The sequence below is a fragment of the Eptatretus burgeri genome, chromosome 3 (genome assembly GCF_056783735.1).
Source record: "Eptatretus burgeri isolate ZD-2024b chromosome 3, Ebu_testis_v1, whole genome shotgun sequence".
Lineage (NCBI taxonomy): Eukaryota > Metazoa > Chordata > Myxini > Myxiniformes > Myxinidae > Eptatretus > Eptatretus burgeri.
Genome location: NC_140963.1, coordinates 105682187 through 105709476, shown reverse-complemented (window position 1 = coordinate 105709476; position 27290 = coordinate 105682187). Strand labels below are relative to the sequence as shown.

Below are 27290 nucleotides of genomic sequence, written 5' to 3'. Positions count from 1 at the left end.
TTGACTTATCCTGACATCTCTGGTTTTCCCCTTGTGTTCTTCATATATATATGTGTGTATATATATATATATATATATATATATATATATATATATATATATATATATATATATATATATATATATATATATACAGTGTGTGTTTGTATACACATATACTAGCAGGGATACCCATGCTCCGCACAGGAATCCCGTGGATGACGGCGGGTCTGAAGGAGTATATGTCACAGTTAATTGTATAATTGTATAGGCTGCCACCATTATTATTTTTTTCATCACCAATATAATATTATATTTTCCCTGCCATGTTTTATATGCAGAAGACTCGAGTTCAAAAATGTTAAGATTTATTGCCGCATCAGATAAAAAACCATAATGCCTCAACAATGTGAGGCTGGTTTCATGTCATCATTTGCGACTTAATTTATACGTCGGGCATAACCCAGCCTGGCCCAGCGTATTTGATTTATTTACGTCTGTTATCCTGACAAAAAATTGTTATATTATGTATACGAAGTTACAACGTACCTACGCCCATAACCATTCCATAAAATATCTACATAGCCCATAACCATTTAATTATAAAATATTATATACATACGCCATACGCCATCACCATTCTATTTATATCTGTAATATGTATATATACAAACCACCATCACCATTTTTTTTTATTTCCCACCACCATTTTTATTTTTCACCAGCAACATGTATTTCCTTCATCGCACATCCTATTACCGTTTATGAAATAACTGAAGTAGCTCAATAATTTTAGTGGAGTGCTCGAGGATATACAATATTTGATGTCTTCCCCTCTGGGGCCAATATGTATAAAGCCTCCGATGATCCCACTCTGGAGCATCCCACATATAGCTGACCATGGGAAAAGCAAGGAGTGGATAATTCCAGCCTTGTTACTTTCAATGACTGTCCTTATGCCTTATTGATAGACATCGCAAAGCACAGGCATACAGGAAATTGTAGTCTCTTAAATTCAATCGTTGAATTTGATGGAATGAGTGGAATTCGCAGAATGAATACATCTTATCCTTTCGCACATCCTGTCATGATAGTGGCCTCAATTGCATGTGGTAGTAGTCTGTTCACAGTCAGTTTAGTTCCGTTGCAAAGTTTTGGTGCATCTAGATTACGTAATAACATAATAGGGCATCCAACTTTTAACGACAGATTGTACGGAGGCAATCCTGGTAATTCCAATGAGTTTCGAAATTCTGTGGGATAATGTATGGCTTGCTCAGTATCCAGTGTGGTGTCAATAGACTTGTGACTATTGTTCGCCTGGAACTACTTGTAATAACTGATGGTTTCTTACACGGATTGTTTCATTAAGTGGAGCCAGGATTGTTCTTTCACAGAGCCACTGTATGTTTTTTGTAATTTGTCGCTAAATTGGGATACACATGAGCCTCTAATTCTTCCATAGATGAAACTATTGTACCACAGTCATCGGGGAATCGATATTACATAATTTGTGTTCGGGATTTCACCATTTCCAAGTTTGAGAAGTAATTGTGCGAAATTGCCAGCATCTAAATCACCATATAATTTGGCCCTCATATTTGTTGTTCGATGGCTAGTTTGTACGAATGTCCAGAGGTATGAAGATTTTATACTGGTTTTCATTTCATCAGCTGGAGTGCCATGGGGTACTACAGGTAAAGTTTGTCTGAAATTGCCAGAAATAACCAGCGTAACTCCACCTATAGGCAGGTCTACTCCTCTTAAATCTCGCATAGTTCTATCTAATACTTCGAATGCATCCTTAGGCGACATCATACCTTCATCCCAAACTATGAGGTCGCAATTCTTCAGCACTTTTGCTGCTTCAGTTTGTTTGCCAATGCCACAAACCGGATATTCCATTGTAGCTAAGTCGAGAGGCAATTTGAAAGTAGAATGCGCTGTGCGGCCACCTGAAAGTAGTGTTGCGGCTATACCGGATGAAGCAACGGCCAATGCGATCTTTTTCTGGCTCCTCATCTTAGCAAGCAAAAGGTTGAGGACAAATGTTTTGCCAGTACGACCTGGGGCATCCAAGAAAAATATCACACCACTACCCTCTTGAACCGCTTCAGAAATCAGTTCATATGCATTACTCTGATCCTGTACCAGAAGCGGCTCATTGTCAGAAACAAACTTTGCGAGAGGATCTGTGTTGTAATTTGTTTCACGGAACCATTCTCTACTGATGGTTGCGATTTCAGACCTATTAGAGAGGGAAGTCCCCACTTAGTTAAATCTTTCCTGCTCATGTATAATACCAAATCTTCAATGTATATCAGAGCCTCATTGAACATATCTGGTATGTACTGGATACGGTATAATATACATAAGGTAATTTTTGCATAGGCCTATACACTATAAATAAAGGTTGGTCGACTTATGACCAAATCGACTTACGATCGTGGTCGTAAGTCGACGACTACCTGTATGTACAATAAAATATGACTTGTGTTAAGGCCCAGTCACACCTTGACGTTTTAGCCAGCTTATGCCGATTTTTAGAAAATTTGTCTAAAACGCTGGTACACGTCGAATACGTTATGGGTAAGTTTTGATAACATTGAGAGCACGCTGAAAAATACTGCCATACGTCGTTGTACGCTGGCTTTAAACGTTGTACTTTTCGGTTGTTCTCAAATTTTCCATGCTTGAAACTCACACGTTCCGCATAACGCTGGCCATAAGTTGTAGGCACGTCACGCGATCATTGACACACGTCGACACACGTTACTTGTGAGTTACTCGTAAGTCGAAACACGTCGAGGTAATGTTTAGCGTACCCTAAACTTATTTATAACCTATGAGTTACATGTTGTACTCACGTTACGCGATCGGTGACACACATCGACACACGTTACTTGTAAGGTGCTCATAAGTCGAAACACATCAAGGTAATGGTTAGCGTCAGTGTTCCAGACTCTCTGGATTTTTTTTTTTAGTTTTTTTTTTTTCTTCCTTCCTTCGGTATGATGGTGATTTTGACACTTCGATTTCTCGTGCGATTATAATATAATATAATTAATAGACTGCCGCTCAACGATTTAAATCATAACCGCACTGTACACTGAACACCGTCATACCGAAGAAAAAAAAAACCCGGGAGTCTGGAACACTGACGCTAACCATTACCTCGACGTGTTTCGACTTATGAGCACCTTACAAGTAACGTGCGTCGGTGTGTCAACGATCGCATATCGTGTGTACAACTTATTCCCATCGCATGCGGAGCGTGTGTCATACGCCAAGTACGTCGTAAAATTTTCAACATGTTTAAAATTACAAGACGTACTCCACTTAATACGATGTATGATAGCGTACTTTAGCGTTCTATTCACACATACCAAACTTACCCATACCGTATTCGACGTGCGCCAGCGTTTTAGACGCATTTTTCAGAGGTCGGCATATGCTGGCAAGATCGCCAAGGTGTGACGGCGATGTTGACACTTCCATTTCTGCGGCGGTTATGATTTGAATCGTTGTGCGGCAGCCTTTCCATAACCTACGCCACGTCATCGTCGGCGATGCGTGCAACGCGCTATGCCTAAGTTAGACTATCGGTGGGCATAGGTTGTGAAGGCCGACAACAGGTTCAGCATTCGTTGGTATAAGTTATCTATAACACAACGAAAAGTTCTGTGTCCGTTACTAATACGTTATGCATAAGACCAAGTCGTTATGAATACGTCCGAATCTTAAAAAAAAAAACATCAAAAGTTCAACGTAAGCCAGCGTTTTACATACATTTTAATACATTGCCATTGCTGGCTAAAGCATCATGGTGTAACTGAGCCTTAAATCATGCATTTAAAGAGGCGTTTGTTGATGTGAATATGGACTATGATAAGTGTGTCGAATGCGTAAGTCATAATTCGGAAACGGGAATTCGGAATTAACTGTAGCACTATTTTTTTCATTCTATTGCAAATGGCGTTGGCCCCATGTCAATCGGCTGAACTTGAAAAATTAGCGTTACGAAAAGTGTGTCGAATGCATGAGTCAAAATTCGGAAACCGGGAAGTCGGAAGTCATTGTCTTCAATTGACTGTAGTATTAATTTCTCATTCTCCATCAAATCCCGTTGGTCCCATGTCAATCGGTTGAACTTGAAAAATTAACATTACGCAATCAGGTGATGACGTCATAATTCGGGAAGTCGGAAGTCATTGTCTTCAATTGACTGTAGCATTATTTTTTCATTCTATTGCAAATGGCGTTGGCCCCATGTTAATCGGCTGAACTTGAAAAATTAACGTGAGGAAATCAGCTAATGACGTCATAATTCGGAAACCGGAAGTCGGAAGTACAATTCTTTTACATCGGGACACTCCCTGGTACATGTTCTGTCAGCATGTGAAGTTTGGTGAGGATCAGTCCAGTACTTTTCGCGTGCATAGGTCACAGAGAAACACACACACAGACACACAGACAGACACACTTTCAACTATATATATAAAAGCCTGGTGTTGGCGCAGTGGTTAGGGCAGTGGCTTGGGACCCAAAAGGTCCTGAGTTCAAGCGCCGTTGGGACACTGAATTAATATTCATGTATATATATATATATATACTAAGTCGAAAACACCAGGGGGTTGACTCAGCCTGCCATCCTTCCGAGGTCGGCGAAATGAGTACTAGTTGTACTGGGCCCGGTGTATGCCCCGGTGAGAATGGGTGTACCGTATCCCTGTGTGTCGTAAGAGGCGACCAGGGTTGCGTCAGGAAGGGCATCCGGCGTAAAAACCTATGCCAAATCTTTAAGCGGACAACAAAACGAATTAGACAGTTGATCCGCTTTGGCGACCCCTAACGGGAGCTAGCCGAAAGAAGAAGATATATATATATATATATATATATATATATATATATATATATATATATATATATATATATATATATATATATATATATATATATATATATATATATATATATATATATATATATATATATATATATATATATACACACACATATATATTTGTACAAACGTATACATATATGTATGTATGTATATATATAAAGGTGTATGTATATGTTTATATATATATATATATATATATATATATATATATATATATATATATATATATATATATATATATATATATATATATATAGTCATGCGCCACTTAACGACGGGGTTACGTTCTGAGAAACGCGTTGTTAAGCGACGTCGTCGTTGTGCGAACATCATTTTTTTTTCGTTTTCGTTTTTGAACATCGTACTTACACAAAACTAGACACCTAGGCTGTATGGTGTAGCCTATTGCTCCTCGGATACAAACCTGTACAGCATGTTACTGTGCTGAATACTGTCGGCAATTGTAACACACATCCAAGAGATAGAAGACGCGTTAGATTTACCTTTGTGCAGTTCATGACGGCCATCGGTGTTAGCAGCAGCTTACAACCTCCTCTTGCATCGATTATAGAAGAATGAATAAATAGCGTTTGGATTTTATAAACACGTAATCATTGCATCGATGTTATAATTTACAAATGAATAAACGAGCTCCTGTCAATTGTGATATATTTTCGGAACAGTGCGATTGTTTTAACAACATAAAAAGCTTCACAAAAAATAAAATTTGCGTTTTAATTGACGAACAACAACGATTTATTCGTGGAATTGTTCAATTCAAAGGTAATTTACTTGCTCGAAGGTAAACGTGGAAACATTGGTTCAGTTTGAAAGCCGATTTCCTTGAATCCCGATTTAGCACGACCCCGCTTTTTTCGCGATGACATTTTATGGACCTCAACGATCGCATTATAACAGGGCCACACTCTCGTTTATCATTATGAAGTGTTATGTACTGTACAGTGTACATAATTGTACGTGCTATTTTTTATACGAGGCTACATCACTCTGCGATAGGAATTTTTCAGCTCATATTTTTTTTTTTTTTCAGAGCTGGCAGACCCGTCGTATATGCAATCCGTCATTGCCCGGAACGTCGTTAAGCGGCGCATGACTGTATACATATATATGTATATGTATTGTTACGGTTGTGGAAATTCGCAAACCACCATTCAGGTCCCGTAGGTGAGATATCTCTGTAAGTACATGTGTCGTTTTCCCAAACCCGTTGTATAGAGGGAATTTATGTGATCCATCCGGGTTGTGACGCTTTGAGTTAGCCATTTTTTCTGTTCTATCTTTTATTTCAAACAAACAGCATCTCAACAACCACGCCATCCCCACCACAGCGCCAACCACACTACAACCATGCCACCTCCACCATCTACGCTACCACATCTTCGCCACTCGCCATTCAGTAGGACCTGTGCGATTACGATCTCCGGGAACAAACAAAAACCAACAACGATGCTCGGGGGTTTTCCCGCCTGTTTCTCCCATCAAAATTCTCAGCGCTCGGTGTGGGGGAGGTGCGATCCGAGCAGGGGTCAAAGGTCATGTAAAGGAGGGGTCTGATTTTGGGGGAATAATTCCCTGGCTCTGAGCCAAGACTGACGGCCCCACCCCCCGCACGGCGCGGGGTGGAGGGGGAGCGAGAGGTCACGCCCCCCTTCGAGAGGCTTCTCCAAGAAGCTCGAAGGGAGGCGGGGCCGAAAACGGGGCGGAGCGAAGGGGGGAGCCCCGCGCTACAAAAGGCGGACAGGACGGACCTTGAGTTGTTGGTCGGTGGTTGGTCGAGGGTTGGTCTTCATGTTGGTCGTCTTCTGGTTCGAGTCGCGAGCTTGTTGTTCCTGCCTTGCTTCTTTGATCCATGCGCGAGCACGGAAAACAGCGCCGAACAAACCCCGTCCGTTTCCCCAAAACCCCGTCCGTTTCCCCAAAACCCCGTCCGTACTGCCGAGCGGACCGCACGAGCGACACGCGGCACAAGCTCGCGGAACACGCCGGAGGGGCTCGGAGTTGCGGTCGCAAAAGGAGGACTCGACGCGATCAGGGAAGTCGCACTTCCATTTTCTTTTGGGGTTTAGTGTAAATGTCTGTGGGTGGCGCCGTCCGTCAAGTAGTATTGTTTTAAGTGTTGCCGCGTGTTCGCGTATTCGGTCGTAGCTCTGCATTGTTGTTGTTTTAAATTGATATATGTGCATTTCTGATTCTGTTGGCTGTATATGTGTGCTCTGTGTATGTGAATAAAGTGCATTATGTTGAATTGTTCCCCGTTTCGCTGCGTCCTTTCCTTTGTTTTAATCTCCATCTTGCTTCACGTAAAGGGTTCGTAGTGGGCTTAATACACCCGATAATTAATCGGAACCGTCGAGGCCGACAATAACACCGCTCGGTTATCCCGATAGTACGGAACGGACCGCTTAAGCGGCCCGTGTCCGGAGTCGACCTGCGGCGAGGTGCGATCGCCCGGTTTACCATCCGCGTGGGTACTTAGGTAGGTCGAGTTTGGCGAACAACCCTATCCTACGCGGGTGGCCGATTGGAACGATTATGGTGAGTTTGAAAGGCTCACCCGTGACTGGCTCCGGGCGATAGTTCCCGGAGGGTCACGACTGAATTGTCCGTCCGGTGTGCGACGTGCCGCGATCCGAGTTACGAGGCCGTCCGCACGTTGGCGGGCGCGAATTCGCAACAATATATATATGTGTGTGTGTGTGTGTGTGTGTGTATATATATATATATATATATATATATATATATATATATATATATATATATATATATATATATATATATATATATATATATATATATATATATATATATATATATATATATATACATATTTGTGTACGTTTGTATAAGTATGGCCACATGAGTTGCCTTTTGCCTCTTGATAAAATCTGAGGTCCTTTGGAACCTACCTTGCTCTGACTAACCTATTGAGACTTGTGTAAGAGCATAGTAGCGGAGAGTAAAGAGGAAATGGACTGACAGTGGGGCAATATGGCAACAGTTTGACGTAATAAGCAAGGGAATGAACGAGCAGGAAAGGAGGGCAGGAAACGTAATAACCTTCGTGTGCGGATGCAGATTGATAAGATATGGTTGTGAACCCCTTGCTTTTTTGAAGCCTTGGAGGGAAAAGTGCAATTGAACCAGCTCATGAAGACCGTTTCACAAAATGAGGGGAAAAGATCAATAAAAGAGTTGAAGTGTGACGTAGGGCTGGATTTATGGAGTTTAACGAGGAGGGGGTTACTTGGAAGAGCATGAGCATCATCGAGGGACGGCCGCAGGCTAAAAGCCTCGATGGAGTTATTTTGAATGAGTGTCGGTAAAGAAATGTGGGCCACATGCTCATCCTTGACATGAGAGCAGGAGGCCCCAAGTGCTTCTGCCTCATTGCTATTGTGTATTATTTTGTTGTGTGGTATTTTTCCGGTTCTCCAACATTATCCGTTCAACACGTTTAATATATGAGTGACAGCAGTTGGTTGCATTCAAGATTGTTCACCAACCTATGGCCATATTTCAGCTCACTGTGTCACAAAAGCACAACTATGTGAAAAACATCCATTCGTAAATTTTGCACACAGTCTTCTGTGAATTTCAGTCAGTTTGATGTTCTTTCATAAGAAACTTTGTGGTGCACCTGTTTTTTTCCACAGAACGCTTGACTGTTGTTACTCACTTAGACTGGACCAAGTAAAAATGTTGCATGAAGTAGCTAAAATATGAATAATTGTTGACTGTATGGTGTCTGCTTGTGTGTGTACTGTAAAAAAAAAAATTATCATGTCAACTCATTGACCATGCTGCTCTGGTGCTTCTAAGCAAGGCTTTTTTCTTGGTGCTGTGCAGGGCTCCTTTCCACCAAAGATTGCAACAGAGATCAAGAAACCAAGCCAGCCCATCGACGTTACCTCATACATGCGCCTCGTTCCATCGGTGACAAACCTTGTTACCGTGTGCTGGATGGCAGAATCCTGCAGGGTCAGTCCCTTTGATGTTGCTCGCTGGTTCCTCTCTTGTGTGCAGATTTTTGTGTTTCTTTTCTTCATCATCTTTTGGTTATTTGATACTCATCGTTCTGCTAAAGGTCCTCAGAGGCTATGTCATTGTCGATGAATGTCCACCTGGAGAAAGATTTTGAAGTGTTTACGTTTCAGTTTAAAATTTGTTTGAACCTAGAGTAGTTGAAAATTTCCTGTATATGAAATTTGAGTAAATTTGTGGCATTGTATTAAAGGGGAGACTTTTTTATTTTTTGTTTGTGGCCTGATTTGAATGTGAGTGATTGCATTTGTTAGGGCCAAGCAGCATTCCTCTTTGCCTTCATATAATATGTGGTCTTTTTCATAATAATCTATACTAGCGATACCCGTGCACATGCACGGGATAGCAGTACAACATAGCTGGTAGCAGACGACAGACCGTACACGGGGAATGACAAAAATACGCATTGTGCAAAATGCAAGTGGTACTATGGAACGCCAAGAGTTCCCAAACATTGTCGGCATACCCGCGAAGTGCCACAGCAATTTTATAGGGATCGTGTGACGGCGAGCCGAGTTTTTAGTGTGCAAGCTTGGTATTATAATAGAGATATAATGGAGCAAATGTATGTATGTATATCTGCTCTTCACCCATTGGTTGGACAGCTGACCTGATGTCGTCCACAATTATAACCTGAAATACTTAACCTAATACCCAGAGGACCCAAACAATCACCCCCCACCCTGAGGATCCAGAGGACCTAAATGACCCAGAAGACACAAAATACCCCGAAGACCTTTAAAGGTCCCGAAGACCGAAAACACCCCAAAGACCAAAAAGACCCGAAAGACCCCAAGGAAGCAAAACACTCAGAAGACCGAGAGGACCCAAAAGACCCAGAGGACCCCAAGGACTGAAAAGACCTAGAGAACCAATTCTGGACCAATTACATCTTGACTTGCTACAGACAGAGAATCAGCATGACCCAAATTAATGTATAGGGGTGTTTTATCTTTGTTAGTGGTCTTGAGGGGATGAGGGGGGGGGGAGGGTGGGGACGCAAATTCTCTATCTCTATGGAAATGTATCGTGTCGCGCTGCTTCCAGGTGGGGGAGGTATATACATGTACTACACATGTATATACCTACCTTGCTCTGGGTATTATTGGGTATTACAATATTATTGGGTATTACAATAACCTTTCAGGTTATTGTAATACCCAATTATAACCTTCCAGGTGGGGGAGGTATATACATGTACTGCACATGTATATACCTTGGGTATTACAATATTACTCTGGGTATTATTGGGTATTTGATACCTGGGAACTATTCCAGGTGGGTATTACAAGTCTCCACCATTTACAGTCGAGTCATTCCACCTCATATCATCGGAGGCCTCCCAGTTGACCCCCTCAGATTTACTTTAAACTTTCATAAAATAGTTCCTTGTATCAAAATGAAGCTGCGTAAAATTTTAGGTCCATAGATGCGGTCAACTCCGAGATATTGAGGGTTGAAAATGTGGTTGTGGCCATATTTTATGGTCGTTGTGAGCATCACAAAATGAACGGCTACTTTTAAACTCCCACAACTTTTTAAATATTAATGCTAGAGCCTTGAAATTTTCAGAGATTATTCTTCTATAACTGCTCTGTAAGAAACAAACATAAAACGGAGTATACTTCTATTAATTTTTATGACCTGATCAGTTGAAATCCAGAAAAAAATGTTGGTTTTGTATGAAGACCCAACTTTGAGACCCCATATATTTTTATTGACCCATCTCAGAAGCTTGAAATTTTTTCAGGTAGTAACTATGGTAGTAGTATTCAAATACATGTTTACTTTTCTTAATCAGTCATATATAATAGTCATGTTCCCTCAAAAATTGAAAATTTTCATTTTTTTCCCTGAAATTCAGGTGAGGATTGCAAATATATGACAAGGTATACCACTTAAAATTGTTCACCATTGGAAAGAGCCTATTCAAGTTTACAAAAGTGTCAAATATCAAAGTGGTATAATGTTTCTATCAATATTTTAAAAAATATTTGAATAAATGATGTTCTGCCAGTGCTGTGCGTGTTGTGTGTGCTATTTAATGAACAGTCCTTTTACATGTAGTACATGTGTAGTACATGTATATACAATGTACATACATGTCATCTGCTATTAGGATACCATGAACACAATACTTTGAAATTTGAATTTGTAATTCTTTGTTTCTCATTTGTAAATAGCAAGAGCTTAACTCATCTGGCTGGGGCTAAAAATAGAACTCAAGAATAGTGGCTGATGTCAGCAGTGAAAATAGTTACATTCAATGGAGGACATTTGTTGGGTTCCTTTGGTCCATGTGATGAACGTTATTGATGCTCCCCTAATGTCAACTGGGAACCAGTACAAGCTCGCACCTGACTTGGAAAAGCAGATCAAGGACCTATTCAAATCATTTACGTGAAATGTTTTATTACGTTGTTATTGCAGTATGTGATATATTTTTGTATTATTAATTTGAATCATAGAACTAATCATTCATGATTACCATGGTGCCCACACCATGCACACACTTCATGTATTCACGACTGTGTTAACAACAGTTTTTAAAAAATAGAAAATATATTTTTAAAAATATATACCACTTTGATATTTGACACTTTTGTAAACTTGAATGTGCTCTTTCCAATGGTGAATAATTTGAAGTGGTATACCTTGTCATATATTTGCAATCCTCACCTGAATTTCAGGGAAAAATGAAAAATTTCAATTTTTGAGGGATCATGACTGTATTATATATGACTGATTAAGAAAAGTAAACATGTGTTTGAATACTACTACCATACAGTTATTACATGAAAAAATTTCAAGCTTCTGGGATGGGTCAATAAAAATATATGGGGTCTCAAAGTTGGGTCTTCATACAAAACCAACATTTTTTTTTCTGGATTTCAACTGATCAGGTCATAAAATTTAATAGAGGTATACTCAGTTTTATGTTTGTTTCTATTTTGTTTTATGTTTGAAATAGAGGTATATTCAGAAGAATAATCTCTGAAAATTTCAAGGCCGAGCATTAATATTTAAAAAGTTGTGGGAGTTTAAAAGTAGCCGTTCATTTTGTGATGCTCTCAACGACCATAAAAATAGGGCCAAAACCACATTTTCAACCCTCAATATCTCAGAGTTGACCGCATCTATGGACCTAAAATTTTACGCAGCTTCATTTTGATACCTGGGAACTATTTATGAAAGTTTAAAGTAAATATGAGGGGTCAACTGGGAACATTTTCTTAAATTTGGTGATTTCAGATGGAAAGACTCAGTACTCTATTCCTGTCTCCACGTTTTCCAGTGCAATGGTGTTTTGAATTATAAGCAGGAGGTATGTTTTTGCTTCATGCGTATACAGAGCGTTCAGTTGCCTATAAACCACCCAAATAAAGGTATGCGTCAGAAAGAACGTGTTGTATGCTTGGAACAAGATCGCCGTAGGACAGGTATGATACTCTGCTAGTAATTACAATAATAATGATCATAATAATGTTGATAATATGAGTTCCCTTACAAGGAACTTCAATGCAGGATTAAGCCATTAGGCCCTTCAAAGACTGTGAAAATGGTTGCCAACCTGTGATTGTTTGTCCATGCTCTCTCCTTTTAAATGCTGAACATCGAGCAAGGAATCTGCATGTACCGTTTTTAAAGCTTTTAGTATGACTCGGCCGTGTCTTTTAGTATGACTCGTTTGAACCACTGACCTCCCAGCCTCTGAGTGGACACTCCAGCATGCACAAGTTAATGCTTCAATAAACCATCCTGTTTGCAGAGTTACTCCATGGCAGTGCACCTGGTGAAACGACTTTACTCTCCGTTACTTCTGAGTCGGTTAAAGAGCAAAGGGATTCGGAATGCCGATCATTCAAAAGCTCTGAGTAAGTTATACTTTTTACCTCTGTCAGAGCACATCAATTCCCCTTCAGGTGAAACGAATGACAAATTTCAAAAACTGATAATTATATGAAAAATATTTAAATTATGGACACACATTTTGCAGCCAATCACAGACACTACAGAAATTACTTTTCAATCCACTAGTCATATTTGATGCTTGTTTTTTGGGGGGTTTGTTTGTTTTTACTTTTTTGTTGTTTTTTTCTCAGATATAGATTAGATGTAAATTGCAACGTTTCAGATCTAATAATTATCAGATTTTAAATGTGCCTTTCTTGTCACTTTGAGTACATTGCTTGTTTTTATAACCTTTGTTGTAATGATAATTAATCCTTCCTATAATTCATGGACCGGTGTTTGTGTGTTTGTGTTTGTCACGCTATTCCTACTCCAGCCAGTTTGGGGCTGATTACATCCAAACTTGCTACATAGGATCAGCATGACCCCAATTAATGCATAGGGGTGTTTTTATTTTTGCCTGTGGTTTTGGGGGGGATTGAGTGGGGGATGCAAATTTTTTTTTACGTAAATGCATTGCATGTAGCGCCACCTCCAGGTGGGAGAGATTGTCGTCTCCACCAAATATACATACACCAAATATATAGTTACAACTCTCCACCAAACTACAGTAATCCTGTCCCCATGTTGTCCTGTAGTGAGGTGTTTTTAATTATTGGCAGTAGGTATGTTTTTGCTTCATGCATGTAACCGGGGGTCGGGGGTGGGGGGGGGTATTTTTGCATGTACAGAGCTGTCAGTTGCCTATACACCACCCAAATAAAGGTATGCATCAGAAGAACGTGTTGCATGCTTGGAACGAGATCGCCCGTAGGGCGGATACTCTGCTAGTAGTTATAATGTTTGCTTCATAAAAGCCACATTTTTCTGATGCTTGATACTCTTGCTTGAAAATGCACCTGTTTCATCATGTGTCAAGGTTTTACTTTATTAAGCTATCACATGGATGACTTGTTTGTGCTCTGGAGTTGCTTTTATCTGCTGCCTCACCTACGAAACTCATTTGTAAAATACTTCTATACTTTAATCCTTCAATCATTTTTATTTTTGACAAAGGCATGGATGCCATAGTGCTTCAACAGTCTCTTGTGAGCTTTGAATGTGCTTTTCACCTTCCAACATTGATATGATGGAGTGCATATGGCAAGGGGTGATGCCAGTTTGGAAACTATCACAAGAGCAATTTCTTGTGCTATCTATTATATAGTTTGTATTCAAGATGAGGACCTATCTGAACTTGGACACAGACTAACGTTGGTGGTAATAAGTATAGCCAAGCAGTTTCAGCTTGGTATAATTGGTACCAATGCTGGTCTAACAAAAGTCATGGCAAACAATATTGTTGACAATGCTTAACAACCCTTAGTGTGCACACATTTAATATCTTCTAAGGCCTATCCATGCCCTAATCATGGTCTGAACCCTTACTCTAACATGTTACCAGTTTGTGATAGGTTGAAAGTGCGATTCCTCATTCTTCACAGTGTTATGCCCAAGTTTTTTCATATTCTGCAGTCAATTTCATCAAGCCCATAATTGGTATGCCAACTCATTGTGCATACCCTGCTATTGAAAACTTTAACAATCTGTACCCGAGTGTTGAAGATCCCACAGTATTTTTGCGAAGAGTAGGCGAGTTATCGCCAGGCACCCTGGCCAGATTCCAAATTCCTGCCACCGTCAAGTTGGATGTCAAGCCTGGCCAGCCGGTTCGTGAAAGACTTGGCCCAAAAGCTTTCATCATCTGAGTCCACAAGAAGATGGGAATAATTGGGAGTAGTCGTAGTCGTAAGTAGTGGTGGTGGTGGTGGTGGTGGTGGTGGTGGTGGTGGTGGTGGTGGTGCAGCATCTTCATAGAAGCAAGGAATTGAGGTTAGCTACCTTCCATCCAATGGGCTTGCAATTTGATTTTTTTAATCTTGTAATTGCACACACATTCTTCCCGATTTTGTTCTCTTAAACTCACAAAGTAGCTATGGGATGTGGGAATTGCAAGAAACACAATTTTTGGATCATCATGTCTGTACAATTTCTAAATTCCAGCAGGTCGTCTTAATATACCGCTAATCCTGTGCAAGTGATTTGGCATGATTACTGGCACACAATGGCCAACTGTTTTTGTTCAATAATGTTGCCAACTTAATATTCACAGGCTAAATGTAGGTGGGGCAATTGGTTTTATATCCTTCTGGATTTTGTGACCAAACACACTGCTATGACTGCACCAAAATGGTGGATTTTTGTTTTCGTGTAATTTTATTTTTTGCTTGCATCCAATAGCCTTAGAGGATCAATTCTAGATGAGACATCTTGATCGTGAATATACTATCAATTGAGAAATGATCTATTATTATCCCTATATAATCAGTGTTACTAACTTGAGCAGTGTTTAAACGCTTCAGTATAAATAGGGTATGTGTTGAAGTAATCATTGACCACACTCTATGATTCTTTACTTTGTCTGACAGTCAAAGAAAAGCTGAAAGCAGATCCTGAGAGTGAAGTTGCAACGACGAGTCTACGGGTTTCTCTTTTGTGCCCCGTAAGGTGTTTGTTTTTTTCTGCACAGGCTGTGATACAAGCATTACATTTTAATTCACAGAGCAGCCAAATTAAATTTTTGTCCTGAATTTGCAAAGAACGGGTGGGAAAATTCCCCCACTTTTATGATGTCTGTGGTTTTCATGCAGAGAATTGGTATATTTTCCTGTGATTTGTAATCCCTCTGCTCCATCCAGTGGTGTCGTAAGTCATACGAGTTGAACAGACAGAGATGCACACAAACAGAGAGACACAGACAGACAGACACTTCCTAAATTATTGTTATGATTGTGGGGGTAGATGGAAGAATCTAATGGGGAGTATAGCATTGTGTGGACTTGCTTGGTCCGTGGACGAGTCAGAGGCATCTTGATGTAGTAAGTAGGGAATCTGTGAGCTTAAATATGACGTGTCACCACACAAGGGGTGGTGCGTTGTTAATTAGCTTCGGGAGAAAGAATAAGTTCCCCAGTATGTGATTACCCTCTGTGATTTTTTTCCCCTTTGTTTTTATATTTCAAGATTGGCAATAAAGGTGGGGAACATGTCCCTGAAACCACAACAAATGGGCAGAAAGCCCCACCTTCCCGGGTTTGGTGTGAGCAGGCCACGCCCCAGAGGCGGAGGATATAGAGGTGAGCGCGCAGGAGAGGTGGCGCATTTTTCAGAGGAAGAAGGAGTTGGCATGGCATTTCGTGAGCCATGATCAGAATGGAGGCATGGGGTGCATTGGTTGCAGAGACGAGGGCAGAGGTTGAGCGCACACCGAAGAGGATGACATGGCCATTGAATTCACGTTGAGGCAGTTTGGCTCGCATGGCGAAGTAATGCGCTGGCCCTTTGCTTCTGGTTCGGTCGATGAGGATGATCAGAGCACCTGAAGCCGTTACACTGGGGCTTTGAGCCTTTATGTAGAGTGCCGCTCGCGGATTGCCTGGCGTGCGTTCGTCCCGCTATGAGAGAAGCGCTTCAATTCCAGTCCCACAAGAATCAGCTCTGGGCCAAGCTAAGTTAAGGAAAAGTTTAAAAAGGAAGGTTTTTCTTTTAATTTTATGTTCCCTTTGTCTGTATCGAGTCCGTGTGGGAGGCACCTTGACTGTAGGATTTATTTATTTCATCATATCATTTCCTTTTGAATTACTGTCCTTTGTGAATATTTGTTTTGTTTTTCATTAAATGTATTCCTTTTAAGACACTGTAGCATTGGGCTGTCCTGGTTCAGCCGTCCCTGTGCTGTGCTCCTCCTGGATGGATAATCTCTCCGCCATTATGCCCTGTTAACACGCACACAATCTCCGAGTCTCGGTTGTAGCCTTCAAGGCAGAAGCTTTGCCATCTGTCCAGGTAGGGTTTTAACCCCTTGGACACGACATTATATATATATATGTGCCATTATGCTCCTAAATGCAGACGGAGACTCGGCTTTTTATTTTCAATTTTATCCATATTTAAATTTTATTTGGGGCTGGTAGGATAGTTCAGATATGGTGTATTTATCTGAACTATCTTTACTTGAGTTTGATTCCTGACCAGACTATTAGCTGTCGGATTGGTGCTTCACAGGCAGGGTGTTGCATTTAATGAGTGAATTGTCCTTCGGAGAGTGATGTTAAGCCGGGCGTCACGTATCCTGGGATTTCAGGACTGAGTTGGAACCTTCGCTTCTCAGAAGAGAAGGACCATTGCTAATTTAAAGGCCACAGCTTCCCTAAAATTTGCTGGATACAGCTCCATCTTAATTACATCCTTCTTCCCCCTTTCCCCTCTATCTCCTACCCACACCCCATTTTGATGTCATTCAGATGTATTTTCATATACTGTACAGAGTAAATAAAATAAAAAAATTATTTATGCATTTCTCTTTTTTTTTTTTCACCAGCAGCCCAAAATTTTATTATATATATTTACTTTTTTGCCCTTTGTCTGCTGACTGTGCCCAATGCTATGAAATAAACTGATAAACCGCATGCAACTCGGTCTTCTTTCTTTTGCTGCAGCTTGGAAAAATGCGTCTTGTTGTCCCTTGTCGGGCATTCACCTGTACACACCTGCAGTGCTTTGACGCCGAACTTTACCTCCAGATGAATGAGAGAAAAGCAACATGGAACTGTCCTGTGTGCAACCAACAAGCTCCCTATGAGAGCTTGTTTATTGATGGGTGAGTCTTCTCTCACTTTCTCTGTGCATTTTTTACTTGTCCTCTTCTGTGCTGGTGTTTTATTTTGCTTTAACTTTATTATCTTGCCAAAGCGAGATATGTTACTCGATCGGTTTGTTTGTTTTTTGTTTATATATTTATATATTTGTCTGTTACAATTGATTTTAAACTTTCAACTTGCTCTCTAAGTCACAGTTCTAAAGCAATGGCTCTCAATCTTGACATGTATACTCGTGAGCGCAATAGCTTTCGACACCCAAAATTTCGAAGGTCAAGGTCACCAGAAGGTCAAACATCAAAATCAACGAAACCCTTAGCTTTTGAGTAAATTTTATCGGATCATCTCCAAACTTGGTGGATATATAGCATATCGATAGGCGCTCAGCTGATTAGTTTTTGGTGGCGATCGGCCTTGACCTTCATGGTTAGTGCCTCAGGTCGAAGTTGACCTTCATGAAGGTCATTTTTAAATCTTTCACTAACAATATCGAGTAGTACCTCAAATTGAAGCCCGAGAAGAGTGTTTCTCAGATATATAAAAATTTCGTCGTTATGACGTCATTTGATGACATGACGAAAAAACTGATTTTTAATAAAAAATGAAACTCTCAAATCAAGGTCTTTTGGCAAGATAACCTTTGGCCTAAGGCCAAGGTACGCTTTTTATTATATTTGTCCTTTATTCAGCTTAATCATCTTCCAATAGGATGGTGCAGAGGTAGTGCACTTACTTTTGAGCTGTCTTGTCTGGTTTTGAATCTCAGCCTGACTATAAACTTCACGAGCAGACCATTTCATCACAAAATGCACCATCCTTCAGATGGTCATTTAAACCGGATGTCACATCTGTTCGGACCAGTTGGTCGACCTAAAATATCCCATATTTTATCGTGAAGAGTAGGCGAGTTATCTCCAGCACCCTGAACAAATTACAAATTCCTACCCAAATCGGTTCCAGTTAAATGTCAGGCCTGGCCAGTCGATTCATGAAAGACTTGGGCGAAAAATATTTTCTGGCCTACAAAGAAAGTGAGAATAATTGAGGACGTAAGAGTATTCGACTTAGCTTTACCATCTTTGATAGCCCTATCTTCCTTTATCAGAATGAATAACTAGTCTTGCTCGAGAAAGCTTGTGTCATTCTGTGCCAGTGGGCAAGCATAATAATAGATGGAATCAACAGAATGTTGATCGAGGTATGTTAACCTCTGTGGGAAGCAATGAGAAGGTATCGTTTCGGGGGTTAACCCTTCAAATCATAAAAAGATGTTTCATCATTTTTCTTGTTGTTGCTCTGATGAAGGGTTGACGCCCAAAACGTCAACTTCTTTCTTTCTACGGTGGTTAGCATACATCGATCGACGTTCAGGTGATTCCATCCATTGATCTATCTTATTTTAATTTGCTCACAGACAATGGAGTTTAAGTTTTTGAGGAAAACGTGTTGGAGGTTGGGATGCAAAAATGCACATTATACTGAGCATTGGGGTCTTACTGGCTTGGCATGGTTGAGTGCTTTAATCATTCATAGGAAGGATGCTGGTCTTGTTCACAGCCTCTTTGTTTACATCCTGAAAGCCTGCTTGAACGCTGATGAGATTCAGTTTGACCAAGATGGCAACTGGAGGCCAAAGCCAAAGATGGCGATTGAGGCTTTGTCTTCCGCTGCAGTGTCCTGCCTCTCCCCTGATGGTGAGTACTTAAAACCAAAGTGGAGAACAGAACGACATTGATCGACAGACAAAGTATTTTGTAGACTCTGAGTAGCTCTGGTTTTCCAAGGAAAGGCTTGGATCGATGGAGGATGCCCAGTCTGCAGCTGGCTTTGGAGACCAGCTTTGCTCTGCGGTCAGCCCAGGAAAGGTCACAGCTGATGGTGAGGTCTAGAAGTTCGAGACTGAATCTCTTCCAGTAAATTACCAAAGAAATAGATAGGTGGGTTCATTTGATGATCATTCATTAGAAGCGCTAGGGTGAGACTGGAATTTTCCAGGATTAAAGGATATTTCCCATTTATCAGACCCGAGTATATTTCCAGATCAGCAGAGAGAGATGCTGCTGTCTGCCCAGCAGAGGGATTGGGAGTACTGTACGACTGTACAGGATTTTTATTTGTCCTCTATCACCCCCATATTCCCCCTAACTCAGTTTTGCATCTCATGCCCTTGCCACTCTGGAGAAAATGCACTTCCTCCAAACCCCTTTGTCATTTGCCTCCCCTTACCCAACCCCTGTCTGTTCATCCTTTCATTGTTCAAAGTCCAGTCTTGTTCTTTCGTTTCTTCCTTTCGAGGGAATTTCTGGTTTTGTTTTGCAATGTCTACATTTCTATCATGAAATAAAGTGTGTGTATGCGTGCGTGTGTTTGTTCATCGCCAAATGTGGGTGTCAGAAGGTGGAACAGAGTCCTCGGTTTCGAAGTATCCACCTTCCGTTTCAGTGAGGGATTACGATTCATGGACCAAGTTGTGAAGTTTTCTTGTTCTCAAAGTTTTGTTCCAGCGGCTCTTTTCAGGATCGTCATTAAGCCCTTGACAGCTTCCAACTGCAGTTTGTTTGTGGTGATAGTCCTTCGGATGGTTTTTATGATCTCCGTTAGGTTATTTCTTGTTTTTTTACCATTCCCATTGCTCCAATTATCACTGGTACAATTTTGGTGTTCTTCAGCTTCCAAGATCTTTTCACTTAATTCGTGAGTTTTTCGTATTTGGTCATTTTCTTGATTTCACATTGTTTTGGCCAAAATCGCTCGGTACTGAAACCTCAATTAGCAATGTCTTCTTTTCCTTTTTGTGTCTCAGTACTGCATCCGGTCACAATGCTTTGTCACCTCCACCACCAAAAGTGAAGGAGATTATGTTTTCACCACTCTCTTTCTGTCTGTTTATCTGTTTGTCTGTCTGTGTGCAGGATATCTCAAAAAGTTATGGATAGATTTAGATGAAACTTGGTGGACGTATTGGGTGTGTGAGGAGGAGGAATTGATTCAATTTTTGTGCAGATCCGAAGCTGGATTTGGATATGAGCATTATAAGTTTTTTAAGTGATTCTTTGCCTTTTTTTTTTGTATACCTTGTCGAGGCTCTTGTGAGAGCTAACACACAATGCACAGCAAGGGGGGGGGGGCATGAGACAAGAGGGGTGGGAGTGGGAAGGACAAAACAGTGGGGAACAGAGACATTAGGAGATCTGTGCAAGGGAGAGGGATGGGGCGGGGAACACGGGGAATACAAGATGGACATTACAAGGACTTCAGGAAGAAAAGCAGGGAATTTGAAAGAGGTGGGCTTAGGTGGATTATCAGGGGTAGAAAAGATCGAGGATTTGGATGGGGGATAATAGGTGGTGGTGAATAGCTGTTTTGAAGTCCTGGAGGGAAGAATGGGATTGAAGAGAGTGTGGGGGTTTATTCCAAAGGTGGGGAAAAAGAGGAATGAAAGGGTGAAGGTGAGCAGTGATTTGTGATTTTGGTAGTTTTACCAGAAGGGGGTTGCTGTTGGACCTTGATCGCCGTGTGGAAATATAGGGGGGGACATATCGCACACAGAGCAAGGGGGGGTGCAAGACCAGAGAGGAGATGGTAGAAGACAAAAAGACCACCGACCTGCCTGCGGTGAGAGAGTGAGAAGCCCAAGGACTCAGCATCACCGTGGGAAGAACCAATAATCCTAAATGCCTTGGTTTCCACAGCGTGAAGCCCAGAAAGGGAGAGGCAGGAGCACCAGCCCAGTGGGGAGAGCAGTACTCCATCAGGCTCCCAGCAAAGCTTTGTATGTGGTCAGGAGCTCAGGTGGGCTGAGGAAGGACTTTGCACGACAAAGGATTCCCAGTTGGTGATTGGCTTTGTAGGCCAGGTTGGAAATGTAGCTTTCCCACGAAAGATCATGGCAGACAGTGAGACCCAGAAGATTGAATGAAAGGACTTCTTCCAGATGATTGTTGAGAAAGTAAATGGGGGGGGGGGGGGGTTCCAAACAGTCCTTTTGGAGAGAGATAGTGAGTGCGAGATTTGTCAGGATTGAAAGACATGTTCCACATATTGGAACAGTTTGTGATATTACCCCTGGAGATCTGCAGTGATCGAAGAAGCTGCTCCTTGTCAGTCTGAGGGATGACCAACGGTATGACAGAGGGTGGGAGGCATCAGCAAAGAGATAAAGAGGATTTTCCAGAGAGTTGATGAAAACCAGAAAAAGAACAGGGCCCAGAACGCTGCCTTGAGGAACTCCAGCCTGGACAGGAAGAGGAGATGACAGAACTTCATTTCGGGCCACACGTTGGCTGCGACAGGAGAGGAAGTCTGCGAGCCATGAGTGGAGATGGCCTTGGATACCATAGGAGGAGAGTTTGGTGAGCAGGGCACGGTGCCAGACCGTGTCAAAAGCAAGCGATATGTCTTGGGATACAGCTCTGATTTCATGTCTGGCATTGAGAACCTCCATCCATTGTTGGGAGAGCAGAAGCAGAATATCCTGGGTCGAGTGACCTGGTCTGAAACCAAATTGATAATCGGGAATCAAGCCATTGGAGAAGAGGAAGGATTTAATGTCTGAAGTGATTTTTGATTCCATAACCTTGCTGATGATTGGGAGAAGAGTGATTGGTCTGTAGTTGCAGGGATCTGTTTTTGCACTTTTTTATGCAGAGCGGTAATGTTTGCTGATTTCCAAGCAGATGGCAGATGACCTTGAGCAAATGAGAGGGTGAGCAAGAGCACAGGAGCAGGTTTTTCGGACATGTGGGCTGATGCCGTCTGGACCGGTTGGAGAATCTGAGTTGAGGTTGGACAATAAGCTCTCCACTTTTTCAGAAGAAAAGGACACAGAGTCTCAGGACATCTGGGTGCGACTGGGTAAGGTGGGTTCAGAAAGTGATGGCTTCCGGACACAAGATTAGATGCAAACACCGAGTTTAGGCATTCAGCCTTTTCATGTGTGGTGTCAGCAATGCAGCCATTTGAGGTAAGGGAGGCGATTGAGGGGGAACATACACCAGAAACAGATTTGATTAGATGCCACCAGGATTTGAAGGAGGGAGGGAGGTTTGCGAGGTCAGACTTGAGATAAGAAAGATGTCTTCTGAGGGTAGACACACTTGTTCTGAGAGTTATGGAAGGAACTGAGATTACCCTCAGTTGGGTTTGCTTTCCATGGGCTAACCCCCGCTTTAGCGGGGAAAATGGCCTTTAAATGCTTGTGTGTGTGTGTGTGTGTGTGTGTGTGTGTGTGTGTGTGTGTGTGTGTGTGTGTGTGTGTGTGTGTGTGTGTGTGTGTGTGTGTGTGTGTGTGTGTGTGTGTGTGTGTGTGTGTGTGTGTGTGTGTGTGTGTGTGTGTGTGGGTTTGCTTTCCATGAGGCAAAGGCAAGTTGTTTCAGACCAACTGCCTCGCCACAAGCTTCAGTGAACCATTGGCGGGAGGAAGGGAAGGACAGAAGGACAACTGAAGACGAGAGGGGATAAATCTGTGCACGAGGGAGAGCAAGTTTCTTTGAAAGAATTCAGGACTCATCAACACAGGATGAGTTGATGTTGGAGAAAGTAGCGATAGGAGACCAGTCTATAAGTTTGATGGCTGCTTGGAGACCCTGCCAGTCAGGTTGAGTGAAATGCCAGACTCGACGGCGCTGAGGTGGATTTCTGATAACAACCAGAGAGATGTCCACTTTGACAAGGACGTGGTCAGAAGAACCAATTGGAGCGGAGGAATAACAGCAGATATTTTCAGGAAAATTTGTCAAAATCAGATCCAGAAGAGATGTAGTACGGTTGGTTGAGATCCGGGTCACGAAGTTGACCGATTGAGTCAGTCTCAATGAGTCGCAGAAATATTTTGCTCAAGTGCCATGACAGGTGAGAGAGGTACCCATACCCAGCCAATTGGCATGATGACAATTGAAGTCACCACATTTGAGGAAGAGAGAGTTCAGATGAGAAAATAGAAGTTGGTCCATATTTTCGGAAAGTGATGTGTAAATGGAGTCATCACTGTTTGGTGGAGAGTACAGTACACATATAAACATGAGGTGGGAGTGGTGGGGAAGCCGTAGCCAGAGGTATTCCTGGGGGTGTGGGGAGTGAGGGCAATGCATGGAGAGTGAGGAATAGAGTCTTTGATGAAGAGAGCAACTCCTCCACCAGGACGAGGCTCAGGTCTGTCATACCATAGGAGGGAGTAACCAGGGAGATATACTTTGGAGTCAGAGATGTCTTGAGGGAGGAAAGTTTCTGTTAGGCCGATTATGTCTTGTTTGTCAGTGGCAATCTGGATGGAAAGATCTGTCAGGTTTGAGCGAAAGCCCCAGATATTTGAGGGAGTGAGGTGTTTTTTTATTAAAGTTTTTAATGAGAGACCGTTTTTATGATCGTTATTATTATTATTATTATTATTATTATTATTATTATTATTATCATTGTTATTATTATTATCATTGTTATTATTATTTTATTTTATTTTTTGATAAAGATTGCATAAGATTAGGTAAAGGAAGGGTTGAAGGAAAAAATTGTGAGGTGAATGGTGAATTTGAATCAGTAAACATAGAGGGAAGCTGATGGATCGATGAGAAGTACCAGGAAGAGGGTAGAGAGACACGTGGTTTCGGGAGGTGTGTAGTTAGAAAGGATGCACGGAAAATTATTATTGTTTTGATGGAATTTTGAAGACTAGGTGAGATTAGGGAGTAGAAGTTTGTCAGAAGAAATCGTGAAGGTAATGGTGAGAGTGGGTCAACTCAAATAGAAGGAAGATGGTGTGCCGGCAGGAGAAGAAGAAGGATCGGTACTCATGGGTATAGAGGGAGAAGGGGTTATTTTTTTGTTTGTTTGTTTAAAAAAAAATTTAAGACAAGAAACAGAGGGTGTAGTTGGGAGGGGAAGATGGGGGGTGGTGGGAAAAGTGGGGAAAATAGGAATTGATGGTAATAGGGAGAGAATACAAATAAAAACAATCGTACACCTGGACGGGAAGGACAGGTAGGCCTCAAGGCAATCCGATAAGATAAGGCCGACGAAAACTCACAAAATAGCACGATTTTTGAAACAAAAATGAACTAGGAACACACAGTAAACATATAGGAAAGAAAATAAACAGTTAAAACGTGACATGTAACGACTGGAAACTTAACTTTGAGAAAGTCCGCAGAGACCCCTGAGAGAAGCAGCCGTCCATCAAAGCCAATTTCTTGATCTTGATCCCATTTCTGTCCTGCCATTCTTTGATCTTTTTTCGAGTGTGGCATATGGAGTTCCATCTTCCATGAACGGTGTTGTTTTTGACCATCTGACCAGTAGAGAAGACTGGGAGAATTCCATCCTCAAGGATAGAAATGTATATCGTAGAGTTGATGTTGCCAACACACTGCACAAGCTCTGACTGACCAGCACTCCAGATAGTGGATCCAGAGCAAGGCAAAGCAAGAAAGGGGGGGGGCTGTCTCCTTGGAAGATCCCCTGTCGTATATTCACCTTAGATCCATGGTTTTCTCAATCAGCTTGATTATTTGGGGATTTATCTTGTACATTTGCATGTACTTTGTCATCCATGAATGTGGATGTTGTCAAAAGCTTTGTTATTTTCTCTCTCGGCTGTGGACAATTTGGTTCTTCTCATTTTAGAGTTTTTGAGTATGGCCTTGTTTAGTAATAGGTGGTCTATTGTTCTGTAGCATCCTTGTTTACATTCCTTCTGTTCTGACTCGATGCCTCCTTGTTGTGTTAGGTGGTGGAACATAATTTCTGTGATGATCCTGTTAAAAGTTTGTATGTTCTTGGTAGACAGGTTATTGGTCAATATTTGTGAGGTGGTTGGGTTTCTTCAGATTTTGGGATGAGGAAAGTGGTACCTTCTGTGAGCCATTCATCCATTTCCTGGTTCCCTTGGATAAGTTCATTGAATGATTGAATGTAGTGAATGTGGAAAGGATCCAATTGCTTTAGCCAGAATTTCGGAATACTATTTGGGCCAGGGCTTTTGAAGTTTGGCATTTTTGTGAGTTGTTGCCTTATCTTTTCTGCATCATTTATTATTGGGGGCATTTTTTCGAGACGTTGCTTCTTCTCCACCAGGTTTCAGATCTATTCCTCCTCCTTATTGTGTTATTTTTGATCTTCATCAATTCCTTTCCAGAATTGTTCCAGTTATTCTTTTTCAGGAGTCGGATAACACATTCTGCTTCCGTTTCCATATTTCACGGTAGATATTTTTGGGGTTGTTTTCGAACATCTGGCCTTGCATTCTCCTGCTGTTAAGGCCCTGTCACACCTTGACGATTTAGCCAGCGTATGCCGACGTATGAAAAATTTGTCTAAAACGCTGGCACACGTCTAATACATATGGGTAAGTTTTGTATACGTTAAGAGCACGCTGGCATACGTCATAGTACGCTGGCTTACTTCATAGTACGCCGAGCTGTTAGACAATTTTTTCATGATTGAAATTTTTCGATGTATGCCAGCGTATGACTCACACGTTCCGCATAACGCTGGCCATAAGTTGTAGGCACGTTACGCGATCGTTGACACACGTCGACACACGTTACTTGTAAGTTACTCATAAGTCGAAACACGTTGAGGTAATGGTTAGCGTCAGTGTTCCAGACTCCCTGGTTTTTTTTATTATTATTTGTTTTTGTTTTTTTCTTCGGTATGACGGTGATGTTGACACTTCGATTTCTCATGCGGTTATAATATAATATAATATAATATAATATAATTCATAGGCTGCCGCTCAATGATTTAAATCATAACCGCATTAGAAATCGAAGTGTCAACATCACCGTCATACCGAAGGAAAAAAAAACAACAACCTGGGAGTCTGGAACACTGACGCTAACCATTACCTCGACGTGTTTCGACTTATGAGTAACTTACAAGTAACGTGTGTCAACGATCGCGTAACATGCCTACAACTTATGACCAGCGTATGCAGAACGTGTGTCATATGCCGAGTACGTCGAAAAATTTTCAACATGCTGAAAATTTGTCGACGTACTCGGCGTACTATGATCTATGCCGGCATACTATGATGTATGCCAGCGTGCTTCAGCGTGCTCTTAACGTATACAAAACTTACCCATAACGTATTCAACGTGTGCCAGCGTATTCGGCAAATTTTTCATACGTCAGCATACACTGGCTAAAACGTCAAGGTGTGACAGCGGCTTGCCACTTCGATGTCTAGTGTGGTTATGATTTGAATCGTCGAGCCGCAGCCTATTAATTGCCTACGCCACGTGATCGTCGGTGATACGCTGCCGCGCGCTATGCATAAGTTAGACTATCGTTGGGCATAGGTTGTGAACGTCGACAACACGCTCAGCATTCGTTGATATAAATTGTCTATATGTAATCGAAACGTTCTGTGTACATTACTAATACGTTATGCATACGTCCAACTTGTTATGAATATGTCCAAAACTGGGAAAAGCATCAATAGTTCAGCATACGCCAGCGTTTTACATACATGTTGATACCTTGCCATACGCTGCCTAAAACGTTGAGGTGTGACAGGGCCTTTAGCCTCATGGTTGTTTCTCATTTTCCTTGCTGTCGTTTCTATTTTCAGTTTGTTTTCAGCAACCATTACCTCTTGGTCTTTATCTTCAATTTTGTATTTGTTTATATTTTTTGGATTCTCTTTAGTTTTGGGCTTTGATTTCCTCTTTGTAATTGCTGTATGTGTCCTGTCTTCTTTCTAAGCAGCCCCCTCCTTCTCTTGAGTCTTTACTTCCTATTTG

At 41.5% G+C, this 27290-nt stretch overlaps 1 protein-coding gene across 8 annotated transcripts in view; it reads left to right on the top strand.

Moving 5' to 3' along the window:
• LOC147030592 (E3 SUMO-protein ligase PIAS2-like) overlaps window positions 1–27290 on the top strand; it is a 174449-nt gene that overhangs the window by 145227 nt on the left and 1932 nt on the right. For 5 of the 8 annotated variants that reach the window (XM_085874826.1, XM_085874818.1, XM_085874822.1 and 2 more), the window contains 5 exons: window positions 8753–8884; window positions 12717–12822; window positions 15328–15401; window positions 17398–17558; window positions 19114–19250. In XM_085874826.1, the coding sequence (XP_085730952.1) occupies window positions 8753–8884; window positions 12717–12822; window positions 15328–15401; window positions 17398–17558; window positions 19114–19250 (610 nt within the window). The other 3 variants (XM_085874821.1, XM_085874823.1, XM_085874825.1) reach the window with 3 other exon arrangements.